The 16,063-nt window shown below is 29.2% G+C and overlaps 1 protein-coding gene, 1 long non-coding RNA gene and 1 pseudogene across 2 annotated transcripts; 2 read left to right on the top strand and 1 right to left on the bottom strand.

The window, feature by feature from the left end:
- Window positions 1-1,323: 1,323 nt before the first annotated feature.
- LOC102665033 (uncharacterized) lies at window positions 1,324-3,191 on the bottom strand. The gene is made up of 4 exons (XR_416887.4): window positions 2,986-3,191; window positions 2,567-2,642; window positions 2,242-2,342; window positions 1,324-2,097 (listed from the first exon to the last, which is right to left on the bottom strand). It is a non-coding gene; the product is annotated as an uncharacterized lncRNA (long non-coding RNA).
- A 1,161-nt stretch (window positions 3,192-4,352) lies between these two features.
- LOC121173006 (extensin-1-like) lies at window positions 4,353-5,601 on the top strand (annotated as a pseudogene).
- A 5,506-nt stretch (window positions 5,602-11,107) lies between these two features.
- Window positions 11,108-13,447, top strand: LOC100779913 (probable protein phosphatase 2C 25). Its single transcript, XM_003539296.4, has 4 exons — window positions 11,108-11,511; window positions 11,978-12,316; window positions 12,545-12,724; window positions 12,880-13,447. Exons 1-4 carry the CDS (start codon window positions 11,185-11,187, stop codon window positions 13,039-13,041), a joined length of 1,008 nt encoding a protein of 335 aa, XP_003539344.1. The 5' UTR covers window positions 11,108-11,184; the 3' UTR covers window positions 13,042-13,447.
- The last annotated feature ends 2,616 nt before the right edge of the window (window positions 13,448-16,063 follow it).

The raw sequence follows: 16,063 nt of genomic DNA, 5'->3' as shown, positions 1-16,063 counted from the left end.
AACAGGGAGCAATAAGAAGTTTCTAGAGACCTTTATCACTCAACTAAATATTGCTTTCTCTCTAAAAGACTTAGGTCATCTACACTACTTCCTAGGAGTTGAAGTTCACAAAGACACTAGTGGAATGTACCTGAAACAAACAAAGTACATTAAAGACCTGCTCAAGAAGTTTAATATGGAAAAAGCCTCATCCTGCCCCACACCAATGGTAACAGGAAAACAATTCACTGTTGAAGGAGAACCTATGGCCAACCCTACACTATACAGACAGGCTATAGGTGCATTACAGTACCTAACCAACACTAGGCCAGACATAGCATTCTCAGTCAACAAACTTAGCCAATATATGAGTTGTCCAACCACAGATCACTGGCAAGGAATAAAACGAATACTGAGATATCTCCATGGCACAACAAATTTATGTCTTCATATCAAACCCTCAACTGATCTTGATATTGCTGAATTTTCTGACGCAGATTGGGCTACTAGCATAGATGATAGGAAATCCATGGCAGGGCAGTGTGTGTTCCTTGGTGAGACATTAATCTCGTGGGCCTCAAGAAAACAAAGAGTGGTGTCACGATCAAGTACTGAGTCTGAATACAGAGCTTTGGCTGACTTAGCAGCGGAAGTAGCTTGGATTAGATCACTCCTAGCTGAGCTAAAACTCCCTATGCCTAGGAAACCAATTTTGTGGTGTGATAACTTGAGTGCTAAGGCACTGGCATCCAATCCAGTGATGCATGCTCGGTCCAAACATATTGAGATAGATGTCCACTACATACGTGATCAAGTTCTTCAAAACCAAGTCACAATAGCCTATGTGCCCACAGCATACCAAATTGCAGATTGCTTAACCAAACCTCTCACACACACAAGGTTCAACATTTTGAGAGACAAACTTGGGGTGATTATGTCACCATCAGTTTGAAAGGGGGAATTAAAGAAAGTAATAATTCTAATGATTACACATTGATTACAATATCATTATGTCAATCTCTTGATCCTGTATCATGACCTTGATTGCTCTATGATTTGGTTTCTGCGTGTGTGTAGCTATCAAGACCAATTCTTTCCATATATGTTCATTTCTATAATTAGTGTAATTACTCCTAGCTTAATTATAGGATCACGATTGTACTACAATATGTGTATATAAACACATTCTATCATGTGAATAAAGACATCATTTTCCTGCACCTTTCTTTCTGTAAGGGCACAATGTAAAGCAAAAGAATAACACTACCATCATGTAAATAAACTTACTTCTGCTTGTCTACCTGTATAAAGTTTAACTCTGAGGCATCATACATGACCTACAAAAGTTACAGAAAATCTAATCATCCCGCTTGACTATAGTAAAGATTCCTTAAAACAAATTACAATACCAAAAATAAGGAAGCTCAACACATTTGTCAAATGATTCCTTAACAATTTCTTCTAAAGAGAGAGTTATGAAGAAAATAGCAATCAACATATTATAGAATCTTCCAAAGTAGACGTAGTTTACATGAGACAAAAAGATGTTACTAACATAAGAACTATAACTTTCTGAGACTAAAACCAACATATATAAAAGAAATACTAATAGTAAATTTCATTCACATACAATGTATTCTTTAATACTCCATCAATGGAAGCATCATGACAATCATAATGGAAATGTTAAATTTGCTATTGGAGTTGTTTTTCAGAGGATAAGGAATAATATGGAATTGTGGCATCAAAGGATTCAAAAGGTAGAGATCCTCACTAAATAAATATTGTACATGAAGCTGAAAGAAAATCACAGCACAGTCGTATTTTATTTCTCTTCCAAGTCCCAACTGAAGCACTATACGTATACCAAAGAAAACAAAAGAAAGAAAAGTACTATGTGAACATATTTCCAGACATATCAAAACCAGAAAAATGAAATAAAATGCACGAAAACAACACAAGTAAAAGTGAAAGAAATTGCAAGTTAAGGCTCTTATTTGAAAACAAAAGTAAACAATATTAAAAAGCACTATTGGAGGAGAGATATACATACACCTGAGTATTTATGAGTGAAAGTATCTCATATACTCGGTCCTTTTCCACCTTCCCTTGCAGCACCTTCATATCACACAACAAAATTATGTATCTTAGATTCTGAATACATAAACGGTAATTGACAGCAATAAACAAAATTGGAAGATTGTTAAAATTGATTGAGAAATTAATATGATATAATGTAGTTGATATGTTGAGGATGCTGACCCGAAAATAAAGCCTTGTGGGAAACTGCTCCGGTTGAGATAAGAAACGTCATGAATGACAAGAAATTGCTCCATCTCTCAATTCAAGGGCCTCATAAATCCCTTTAAATTAAACAAAATATAAATACAATTAAAATCGAGCAAGCCGGCAGCATACATGAAAATAAAAATGACACCTTTATTGTGAAAATAAACAACACCACAGAAAAACTTCCAAAACACAGTAAGCATGCATGTAACAAAACCCCGTGTGCCGTTGAAGAAATCAGTCAAATGAAAGGAAAACTTGAAAGCACTGAGTAAAATACATAAAAATTATAGCTTACCTCGTAGACTATCCCGTAAAACTCTGAACAATATCAGAAATATGAGTTTCATGCCAGCCACCCTGCTTATCATGACCTTCGAAAAATATTCAAACCAAAAAAGAAAAATACAAAAAAAATCAACACAAGCAAAGGATATGTTCGCACATCCAGGAAAAGAAAACAGAGAACAAAAAATAAGACACACAAAAAACTTGCAAAAAAGAAAAAGAAAAAGAAATGTCTCTGCGCAGCAGCAACAATAACACGAATTAGCAAACATTAGGGTTCAACGCGAGAAAGAAACGCTGTTTTACCACACCCAAGAATTCTCGAAGAAAGTGATAATCAAATCAGTGAAACGTAGTAGCGTTAAAACGTAAGACAACACAAGCATGAAATTAAGCAAGAAAAAAAACAAATGAAAAGATGGAAATTACGGAAGTGAATGTTGAGAAATTGAGTAGGATCCAAAACCACCCCAGCAAAAATGAACAACAATAACAACAACAATTCCTCACTGACCCACATGATCCATTCTCAAGTTCAAGCCTTTTTTCCCTGTTTTTTTTTTTTGTTCAGTTCAATAGTAAAGCAAGAAACACCCCAAGTTAGAGACAATGATAAAGCAAGTCACGTGCAAGGACAATGACAATATAACAAACCACACATGCAATGCTACGGGTGGATGTGGCAATAGACCAAAAAAATGCAAAAAAAATAAAGGATAAAATGACCAAAAAATCACAAAAAGCGCTACATGTCAACATTTTAAACTGGGGCACAATAGGGTTTTTGCTATACTCCTCTTTTATAATATAGGATATAGATACAAACTGATTTTCAGTCCTGTAAATCAGCAAAAATATCGTAAATCCCTATATATACTGCAACTGTTTTATCCGAAAAAAGGGAAGACTCACAGATTTATAATTACAAATAGGTTCTTAAATGACTTTAAATATCCAACTATATTATGCTGCAATCAGAACGTTTCCATTAACATTTTATTCACTTAGAATATATTTTTGAAAAATTTTCTAATATTTAACATTATAAGTTCGGTTGTTGACATTAATATTTTTTTCAATGTTTTCCTTAAAAACAAATTTTTGGTGAAGGCTCAATTCTTTCAAAACTTATTTTTGTCATTCTGCCCCGTCCCCGATTATGATACATATTACAGCTGATATACATAATTAATATATTTGTATTCAAATTTAATTGAAATCAACTAAAAAGGAAACGATTATGCATGTGGTGAGCTATGTTTCCAATATACTCCATTGATTAGAGTGTTGAAATTAATTAAAAATGATTTTTAATAAAAATAACGATAGTTTAGGCAAGAAACATAGCGTGTAAGGATTAATCTTTTTCAAATAAAAAAGTAATTAGCATATTTTAAATTTTTAATTCATTGTTGTAGAAAATTTTATACATTAAATAACTAATTAAATAATATATTAATTAATTCATTGGAATATTTCTTTTCAAATACCAATCTGTTATAAATTTTCATAAATAGTTTTTACATGAAATGTTCTATTTTTTTAAAAAAAAAGAAAATCCTGAGAATATTTAATTACATGATAGTATATAGAAATCATTGGTAATCATCACATATAGAAATTATTGGTCAAGAAGATTGGTAATGATAACTTTTAAAATATTAGTAATTAGTAATTTGGTCAAAGAATTGAAATCCCCATCTTTTTTACCTAATAAAAAAGGAAAAAAAATGGTCTGAATTGAAAGGCTTTATAAGGACACCACTCGACAGTTGCAATGCCTCAAGAAATTAGAGATGGCTTCTTCAGGTTTTTTATGTACGTGTTTCTGTTTTGCTTTTGTTGTGGCTTGCTTTGCTCGTGGCATCCCCTCAGGTATACATATGCAGAATTATAGTCCTTTTGAGATTTCAAGATTTCATAATGGTTGTCTTTATCTTATACAATATATTATTGCCTTTTAGATTTTTTGTGAGAATTGTTAACTCTCCTCGATAAATTTTATATGCGTATAGATCTAAAAGAACCAAGAGACTTTGAATAGCTACACAAGAACCCATCTCCCCCAGACCAGGTTCCAGCACATGTTAAGTCTTCCTTCATGGGTAAGTATTGGGAAAATACTTATCTTTTTTAATTACTAAGAAATATGAAGCTATAGAATAATTATCTTTTAGATTATATGCAACATATGATTGATTAATATTATGTATAATCTTTGTAACAAAATCAAAATTGAATCTTTAAATTTTCAATTTACAGCACCAAGATGATTTGAATGTTTTATTCTAATTTAAGTAATAATCATATTAACTCTATTTTGGTTGTTTAAGAAATGACGTCATCTTTCATGTTTGGATTTACAGAGAATTTAGATCCACACATATATCCAAATTCTCCTCCATCAAATCTTAAAGAGATACTAGTTTATATAGACTATCATGGTCCATACACACCCAAATCATCCTCCACCAAATCTTGAGGAGATATTAGTTGATATATACTATCATGGCCTACACACGCACCCAAATCCTCTTCCACCAAATCTTGAGGAGATACTAGCCAATATCGACTATAATGGTCCACACACGCACCCAAACCCTCCTCCACCAAATCTTGAGGAGCTACTAGCTCATATAGACTATCATGATCCACACACGCATCGAAACCTCCTCCACCAAATCTTCAGGAGATACTAGCTGATATAGACTATCATGGTCCATACATGCACCCAAATCCTCCTCCACCAAATTTTGAGGAGATACCAGCTTATATAGACTATCATGGCCCACACAGACACCAAAATCATCCTCCACCAAATCTTGAGGAGATACCAACTGATATAAACTATCATGATCCACACACGCACCCAAATCCTCCTCCACCCAACGTCCAGGGACTACATGGAAATATAGACTATAATGACCCACATGCTCATCCCAACCCCCTAAATATATGATGTTATAAGCCAATATGAATTGGTTTGTACCAATGAATTATAATTGTTTATCAAGAATTATTGTAATTTTAAAATTCAGCATCTCAATTTAGTGGTAAAAGATTCTCATATATCATGTTGGGATCTTGCATTATGTATCCACTTAAATAAGAGAATTTCAATATACACATCTTTATTCAAATATTTATGTTTTCTCCACTCTTTTTCACAAGGGAAACATACATTTCATATTTAGTGATAGATAAAATTATTGACATAAAAGTTAGTTTATCAACAATATGATTTTCTCAATTGCAAATCAAATTACTTCAGACTATAAATAAAAATCAAAATAGTTAGAAAATTTTCTTCCACAGAGAAGAGCTAGTAAGACACTTGGCTAACAAATGAACACCACATTTGATCCAATAAAAAAAATGGAAAAGGATAATTTGAGGCAATATTGATAAATTTTGGTGTGTGCATTCCCAAATGACCAAGCTTGCTACGCAAAGCTTGGATTTCTTTTATTCTTATTTATTTTTATCTTAATTTCAAGCTAATTAAATTCAGAATGAGTGGGATCAAATGAGTGGTTGAAATAATATGGTGGGTTTTCAACTTGTTGGCCTTAAATTCCAAATCTAATTATAAAATGAGATTATAGTTTGCTTCTATATCTTCATTCCTTAATTTTCTTGATTTTTTTTCATCCGTTGATTTGAGAAAACAATCTAAAACATGAAACTTCACTGTCGATCAAAAACTAAACTTTAAAATTAATAATGACTGATTGATTTGAATTAATTTGATATAATATTATTGGAGGATTAAATGGCTCAAATCAATGATATTTATTTTACAATTTAGGCTAATATTTAATTTTTGTTCTCATAATTTTCAAATCTACAACTGTAGTCATCTTATTTTTTGATTGAGAAATTTTGTTTATTATTTTATTAAAAAATATGTGATTTTAGTCTTCATATTTTTAAATTGAGATATTTCGTCTCCTATTTAAAAAAAACTCCAATTTTAATACCCTTGGTTAATTTAAGACTTGTTGATTGTGTATTTTTTAAATTCTTTTTTTTAATTAATTAAGCTTGTTAGAAATTAAATGATTTTAAAAAATATTTGTCATGTGAATAATAAACAAACATGTGTCAATTAGAGTGCATAGACTAATGTTTAAAATTGACTACAAAGAGTAAAATTACATTTTTTTTAAACCAAGGGACCAAATGACTCTATTAAAAAATGAAGGACTCAAATTGTGAACTTTTTAAAAATGAAGATAAAAAATAAGGAAACTAAAAATACAAATTTTAAAAAATAAAGGAACAAAAATTACATTTTATCCTACAATTTATTCACATTTTTGGATACAACTAATAAATATAACATGCTAAAATATCTATTTATATATATATATATATATATATATATATATATATATATATATTTTAAAGTCTATTTATATAATTTATTCAAAGATTTATAATATATTTATTATTATTATTATTATTATTATTATTATTATTATTATTATTATTATTATTATTATTATTATTATTATTATTATTATTATTATTATTATTATTATCTTTATCTTTACATGATAATGATGATAATTATAATATGTAACCAGGTGTATTGCAAAAAAGAATTTGGAAAATTGATTTGATAAAAAAAAATATTTTTATTAAATAGAAATAGAAAAAACTAATAAAATAAGAGATAATATAGCTACTACAACACCCATCGTTATTGTTTTACTGTTGATCATTTCTCTAAATAACAAAAATGATAATAATAAAGTTATATAATTTTAATTTTATTAAAGAGTGTTTAATTTATGATGTGAGGAGGTTAGTTAATTTAAATCTTTAATAATATCATATAATTAAAATTAATATCTTTAAAATTATTAAAAATATTATTTTAAAATAATTAGCAACTATATCTATGTAATAACAATTACACTATTTCAACTAATTTAAAATAGTTTTTATAATAAATGCATTTAAAAATTAGTACCCGTTAACATTATATCAACAATAGATAAAATAAATAGTCAAATTTAATAGTTATATTGTATTATATATCCATATTTATTATTTTTAAATTCTTTTTTAATTTATACTTTTTATATAAAAAAAGAGACTTAAAAATAAAAGAAAATGTTTTATCATGCATGCTTTTTCTTTCCCTTGCTTCATATTTAATTATATGAGCGGAAATTATGTAAGAGTGATATTACTCACATTATCATTATGATTTTTTTTTTCTTTCAGAATAATCATGATTATGTGCTATAAATTTAGACTCATTAAAAAAACATAAAATATATAGTTTATAAGGAAATATTTGATAAAATACTTTAGTAAATTATAATATTTTATATATTTCATTTTTAATGATAACCTCATGAAAAAAATTGATAATCAACATGCTTGAATTTTTTTTAAAAATACACATAATACATAAAAACTCTATTTCCAATAAATTGTTTATAATAAATTATAACATGATAGCAACTTTATTTTTTAATATGCTTATATTTAAATAAACTTGTGCAAAGTAAGGGTTTAATAAATTTTAACGTAAATAATTATAAATTTATATTTACTATTTTATTTTAAATTTATATATTTCACATATATATTATATCCCTATTGTTACTTTGAGAAAGAACAATGATAAATTTCAATAGTGTGAAATATTTTACTTTTATTAGGATGAGTTTCATTATTTTCATCATAAATTATTATGTGTATTAAGATAATTGATTTTTTTTAATATTTATTTTAAAAATTACAAGTAAAATAATTTTTAATTAGTTTATAGTGAAAAATTATTTTTTTTACTGAAAATATATGTTTTAATCGGAAAATAGTGCAAAATTAAAATATAACAAGACTACAACAATGATTATTTAGATTCTTAATGAAAATCATGTCGACTATGCTGAAGGTTACTAGAATGGCTTTAAAATAACATTAAAAACGTTTGCGTTGTTGCTTACTCTACATATATTAAGCAAACTCATTCCACGCATATAGCAAATAACTGATTTGAGATGTATACGTTACATCCGTGGCCAGCACATGAGATGGAATTGACCTTGGCAACCGTCACGCACCAATCCCAAACAATAAAAAATATCATTAAATAGTCTCAGACCATTATCTATCTATATAAATTATGATGACTAACTTTTATATAAAAAATACTAATAACATGAAAACTAGTATGTATTATATAAAAATTAATGGGGAATATAATCTCAAATGACTTAATATTTTTTTTCTCAACAGCAGTCACCAGCCTCGCCCAAAACCGAAAAAATATATTAAAGTCTTAATTAGCCAAGAGGGAGGGCAGTGCTTTAGTCAATTCTCCAATAAGAAGAATTCAGTGCTCCTAGAATACACATTCAACACAATTATTATTTTGTATTGTTATCCTCTTTTCTATTTTTTATATAAAAAGGTCACTTGTTTCAGTCAACGTTTAATTGTTCACAGATCTTGATGCCGGTTTATGAGCAGTCATGCAAACCATTTTTAAATTATTCAGTACTACTATTAGTAGCTAGGTCATGCTTAACAATCCAGAGAGAATTAAGGTTAAGGAAAATAAGTTCTTATTTTATTGATTCACTCAAATTTTTGACGCATTCTTGGTTCTTGCCTAGCTTCTTAATTTATCCTCTTTACTTTATTGGGTTGTTTGTTTTATTATAACAATTCCGATTTTTTATTTTAAATTCAAGCAGAGAACAGTAAATGTTAAAATAGCAAAAAGTTTACTAAGATCATATTTCATAAAAATAGCAAGAACAATTTTATCTCCTATTTTTTTACTAATTATTTCACTTATTATATGCCGTTAAAGAAATCAATTGTTGTATAAAGAAAATATTGAACATAGACACATGAGATATATTTATATTTTTATTCAATATTTTCTTTTTATAACGAGTTCCCTCTCTGTCCCTGATTATAAAAAATTTTCTTAAATTTATTTATCCTTTTCATAACACTATTTTCTAATTTCTAGATAGACCAATTACTTTTTCCTTACACAATCTTACTTATTTATTCTTTCTTTAAATATTAAATAGATAAGAAAATGATAATTTTAGAATGATAATATAAATAATTGATATATTTAATGCGATTAATTAAATTAGGTATTTTTCTTAAAGAAAGATGAATGATTTGAAAAGATCTTGTAATTAGGAACGAAAAAAAAAAGAATTAAAAGAAAAAATATTTATTCTATAAATTATGGGAGAAATAATGAACAAAATAATTTTCATCTCCCAATAAAAAATATTTTTACTTTAAATTTTTTAATTAATATTTTAAAATACTGGTTATCATTTTCCTTAAGAAAAATGATAAAAAAAAAAAAGCAATAATCTAGTAGCAGTAACAGCCGACCAATAATTTGCAGAGCAAAATCAAAAGAAAGAAGGAGTCCAGCATAGCATGGTTGTGCTGAATCCAAAATTCTAGAGAACCGGCCATACAAATTAGAACGTGATCAACCACGGGTGTCCCCAAATAGACGTAGTCAAAGTGTCAAACATCAAACCACGTTTTAACATTAATATTTGACTATCCCTAATAAGTAATAACCACTACTAGAAAAAGGCTTCATTTTATCAGGAAAAGAAAAACTCCCTTTCTATCAAAATATTTAATGCCTTTCACTCAATAATTAAAATAATGTTTAAATATATTACTTTCTCCATTCCAAAATAATTTAGATAAAAAACACTTTTAATTTTTTAATTACTTAACACATTAATTATCCCACTATCCATCAATAACAAATACTTTCTCTCTTCCATAATAATTGTCTATCATGTAAGAAAAAAATATTTTAAAATAATTATCATTTTATATTTTTAATCTAATATTAATTATTTTTTTATATTTTTTATAATATTAATAATATATGTTACAAAATCTAAAAATAAATTAATGATGATAAAATTAATTTTATAAAATTATTATTTTTTTATTCATTTATTAATTTTTATTGATTTGTGTAAAATGACTATAATTATAATAGGATGAAAGGATTTTATTCTATCATCCACCAACTTATTCCAATGACAAATGCCTCATGTAAGTATTTCTTGATCTTTTTAATTACACCTATTGTTGAAAAAAAAATAGCTCAAAAAAGTTAAAGAGACTACTATTTCACAACTAAATAATAATAAAAAAACTAGAAAGACTTATTTTAAAACGGGAAGTAATATTTTTTTAATCACAATAGTTTTTTTTATTTAATGATCATTTAACCTAATAAATATCACATGACAAAAAAAATTAGTAATTTCAGATATTTGAAAATTAAAAATTAAAATCACTCTATTTATTAATAGTAAAATTAAAAATACATTTAATCCTAAAAATAACTATTTAAAAGATATGAATATTGAATGATATAAGAAGAATTAATAGAAAACAAAAAATGGAATCCCAAATAAAGATGAAGGGGTCCCACTTTGACCCATCCTACACATTAATTGTCTCCTTTAAATACTTCATTTTCTTTCCCTCTTTGGTTACTACCCTAACAAAACAAAAACATACACAAACATAATTTGAAGAATCACAAGTAGCTTCAGAGTTCCAAGGTTACCATCATCATATTGCAGCATCAACATGTCTTGTTCCGTGGCAGTTCCAACTTCCCCCGTGTTCTCTTTCTACAACAACAACGTTAACTCTAATTCCATTCCCTCTACGACGCCGTCTTGCTCCTCTCCACCCTCCTCTCCCTTGTTGAAGAGAAGGAGACCGGCCAAACTCGACATTCCCGTCGCTTCTCTCGCTTTTGGTCTCTCGCCGGCGGCGGCGCCATCTCCGGCGAGGGACGCCGTCGTGGAGGTCGACGGACGCGGGTTTTCCGTGTTCTGCAAACGAGGAAGGAGGCATCATATGGAGGATCGTTTCTCCGCTGCCGTTGATCTTCACGGTCAACCAAAACAGGTAATTCATAAATAAATAAAAAAGAGGTTTTCTTCATTTGTTTTTTTTTTCCTAGAGGTATGGCTTTGAATTTGTTTAATATTGCCGTTGGAATCACTAAAAAAAAAATAATTCAATCAATTAGTGATGGTTTTTTCCCCTCATTTTAATGTCAACAAAAATAATTAGTGACAAACTTTATTGGAAAAAAATCATAAATTCTCATTTTGTAACGGTTTTAAGTTGTTTTATGTCATGTATATACTATTCTAATTTAGGGGTTCAAAAAAAAAAAGAAACTAGACGGTTATTTAAGAATTTATAAATTGTTTATGAACCCAATTAACAATCTAATCTAAATTGTTTTGTCACTAATAATTTTCATTTTTGTTGAAGTGAATTTTGTTTCATATATATGTTCAATGGGAAAAGTGGATGCAATGAAATGAGTTTTCACATACAATTTTGTTTACTTGTTTATTGTTAGGCTTTTTTCGGGATATTTGATGGGCATGGGGGCACAAAGGCTTCGGAATTCGCTGCACATAACTTAGAAAAAAATGTGTTGGACGAGGTGGTTAGGAGAGACGAATGTGACATTAAGGAGGCAGTGAAGCATGGTTACCTTAACACAGATTCTGAATTCTTGAAGGAGGATCTTAATGGTGGTTCTTGCTGTGTAACAGCATTGATTAGGAACGGTAACCTTGTTGTTTCCAATGCTGGTGATTGTCGTGCTGTGATTAGCAGAGGGGATATGGCTGAAGCCCTAACATCTGATCACAAGCCTTCTAGGGAAGATGAAAGGGACAGAATTGAGACTCAGGTAATTCATTAATTAACATAATTTGTCTTTCAATCGTGTTCCTAACTAATCTTCTCATGACACACGTATAGATGAGTTTTATTAATTCTTTTCGTAAATTAAAAAAACCTGGCTCTATATGTCATGTATAAATTGATCGAGACTTTAGACACGCGGCGGTTTAAGATTGTCTAATAATTAATTTCTCCTCTTTTAAGTTCTTAATTTGACATTTGCTAATTTTTTTAGGGTGGCTATGTTGATGTGTGCCGTGGTGTTTGGAGGATACAAGGGTCATTGGCTGTTTCTAGGGGAATTGGAGATAGAAACCTGAAACAATGGGTCATAGCAGAACCTGAGACCAAAGTTATCAAAATTGAGCCTCAGCATGACTTGTTGATCTTAGCTTCAGATGGATTATGGGAAAAGGTATATACATATAGAACTTTATCAAGAAAATAATTAATTACAATTATGTTAATAATGGAGTACGTGGTTTCATTTTGATAATTCTTGTATTATGCATGACATTTTTATTCAGCTATTAACTAATGAAACTTCTATTTTGAATCTTGTTTGATCAGGTTAGCAATCAGGAAGCAGTAGATATTGCTCGTCCTTTATGTGTAGGGAACAATAGACAACAACCATTGCTGGCTTGTAAGAAACTCGTGGAATTATCTGTGTCACGAGGCTCTCTGGATGACATAAGTGTTATGATTATCAAATTGCAAAACTATATTTGAAGTCTCATTGGTACAAGAGAGAATAGAATGGTTGGGAAGGTACAAGGGGGCCTCCACCTTAATTATTTCTTCATTCTTAGCCTTCTGCAGTAGATCGAATCAGTGAGAATATGATGTGATTAAGGGTACTTAATTTTTAATCTGTATATATCCAACGAATGACAACGCTCGTTGGTGATACTAATTAGCTCTAACTTGAGTAATTATATGGTAGATTAATGATCTTGATGTAATGAGTATCTTTTCGGAGTGTTTAAAAAGGGTTGATTTTTATTTTTAATTTTTTTATGTCGAGGAGGGGCAGAGCCCCGAAAAACAAAGGATTGAATTTTGTATCCGATCCAAATGCAAATTATCTTATATGTTGTTAATTTATTTTGGATAATTTAATTTAGTCTTTAAATTATTTTAAATTGTTTAATTTGATTCTTAAATTTTTAAAAGATTTAATTTCATCTTCAAATTTCTAAAAATGAATAAAATTTCTTTAAATTTTTAAAAGGTTCAATTTAATTTTTAAATTCTTAAAAGAATGAATAAAACATACTTTTTCAGAGATAAGATTTGAGAGTCACTCCTTTCTTAATTTATTTAGTTTTTATATGCTCTGAGAATAAAATACTACAAAAGATCCATGGGTCAAAGGATCCATGGATCTTACCTTGTGATTATCATCTTCATTAATTTATATTAACTCTATTAAGATTATTAGTATTTTTTTACATATTTAAGATGATTAGGTGATCAATTATCTTGCTTAATATATAATTCAAGAACACTCTTTTTTGTGACTCAGGATATTCCTGATATACTAATTAAGGGGTATAAACACGATTAGAACATATTGAGATGTTCTCAACATGTTTAGGTTATCCGAATATGTTAATATGATTGAGATGTCCTTGGTATATATTGAACTAACCAAGGGTATTCAACCATACCTGTATATATTTTATTTAATTTTATTCATTATTTTGATTTTTCTTCTTCTCTACTTTGAAAGGTAAATAAGGAAAAATTTATTTCATTATAAAAATATTCAAATAATAATAAAATGATAACCTTGTTTTCATTTCATTTAATTTTATTTTATTTCATCTCATTTCTTTATCATTAGAAATATTAATGCATGTCAAAGAATTGCCAATCCATTTTTTATAAATATAATTAGCTCATTAAAATGATATATAATGTGTTTTATGTTGCAAATGAAGTTGGTTCGTCCCTTAGTAATTCATGGGATGATCCCTTTGCAATTCTTTTCCATGAAAAAAAGGGAAGAAGTTGGCTCAAGTAATGGGATAAAACAATATTATTGACAAAGAGTTTTGGATTATATATCGATTTGACTGGTAGGTGTTACTGTATACTGTTTCTGCGAGTTTTCATTTTAATTTTAAATATTTTGTACATAAATTATTAGGGGCCAGAGGTTAATTAATTGGCTTATTTGTAGGCCATAATATGCTACCAATACCTCAATACTTGTAGAAAGTAACACGATGGAGTAACAGGTGTTGGATTACAAATCGTATCACCTATTTCTAGAACTAAATTGCCACATGAAAACTAAGCATTCTATATTTTTGGTTGAAAGTGCGCAAAGTTTTCTCATGTTTTTGATCTTTTCCAAGATTGAAATTGTGGGATATGAAATTCACAGTTTAAATGGTTTGCCACAGCTTCTGACTTTTATCATCTTTTCCTCCCTCGCGGACGGGTTGACTCCGTAAAGCGTTGAAAACAAAATAATGGGTGTTTTTGTTCAATAATAGGTACGTAGCTAGCTGACATTGCGATAAGGTCAAAGATGCAAAAAGTTTATTAGTCCACGGAAAATAATTCTTCCAAAAAGAATTGCGAAAATTAGTGGGAACGCGATTTATTTAGAACCATATACTATATACATATATATCATCACCATATTTGCAAAGGAATTGACCAAGTTTCGTGGCCATTATTAGAACTTAGAAGCATAGAAAATGTCCACTAGGGACCACCGAATAAAGACGTAGCTGGCTAGAATCATATACGTATCAGTTGCTTAGCATGCACTCACTTTTGTTTACCCAACCATACTAAAAAAAATTACAATTCTATCATAGCAAAAATATTCTATCATAGCAAAATTATGACGATTCTGAAAATCGTTTTAGAATGTTTTTGTAGTGACAAATTCATAATATATACAACTTCAACAATGAAGGTTTTTTTAAAGACCGTCTTAAAAAGTCACGTTCAAAGAAGGTTAATTGTGTAACTGTCGTGATATGCTTTTTGAAATTATTTAATCCCTTTTGTATATATCTCTCACACACTTTCTTTGAATTTTATTCCCAGATATTTTAAAAAAAAATACCAAAACATATAATTTCCCCCATTATGATGCAATCCTCTCTAGGAAGAGACCAGTCACTAAAGCCATGAGCAAGAGACTCCAAGAAGATTGAGCTAGAGCTGCTGAAGAAGAAGGCCCTAAGGTTCTCATGAACCTCATGATAGATTTCTGAGCCTATGAGTCAAGGTTGGGTCCAATTATCTTTATACATATTAGATTAGGATGTCATTATATTTGGTCTTTGTATTTAGGGCTTCATAATGTAGGTGGAATACCCTAGAAATATACGATTTTTTAGCCCTTGCCTTTTAGGGCACCTAGACTAGTTTTTATATTAGGGGTAACTTTGTAATTTCACATGCACTAAGTGAATATTTGATGTGTGTGTTGGGAAATAAATTTGATTGAATTGGGAAAAACTCAATCCAATTAAATTTTAGAGGGGGAGGTGAACATTTGCTTACTACACCTCATTGTCACATCATATAGTCACACTTTGTACATGTCCTTCATGTTTTACATGCCTCATGATATCTAAGCACACTTAGTGGAGAATCTTGGAATTGATCTTGGATTAGTGGGCTGAACCATAACTGAAATTCACTAATCATAATTAGTGAAATTTTGACTCCAAAATTTGACTCCACAAATTCAATTTCAAATTTAAGTGAAATTTGAATTGAA

The sequence above is a fragment of the Glycine max genome, chromosome 11, assembly GCF_000004515.6.
Source record: "Glycine max cultivar Williams 82 chromosome 11, Glycine_max_v4.0, whole genome shotgun sequence".
NCBI lineage: Eukaryota > Viridiplantae > Streptophyta > Magnoliopsida > Fabales > Fabaceae > Glycine > Glycine max.
This window is presented reverse-complemented; position numbering and strand designations above follow the sequence as displayed.

Bases quoted from the DNA above. Each gene is read 5' to 3' on its own strand.
- LOC100779913 (XM_003539296.4), top strand. From the start codon at position 11,185: ATGTCTTGTTCCGTGGCAGTTCCAACTTCCCCCGTGTTCTCTTTCTAC. The intron at 11,512-11,977 runs GTAATTCATAAA...GTTTATTGTTAG, and splicing joins TTCACGGTCAACCAAAACAG to GCTTTTTTCGGGATATTTGA. The intron at 12,725-12,879 runs GTATATACATAT...TTGTTTGATCAG, and splicing joins CAGATGGATTATGGGAAAAG to GTTAGCAATCAGGAAGCAGT.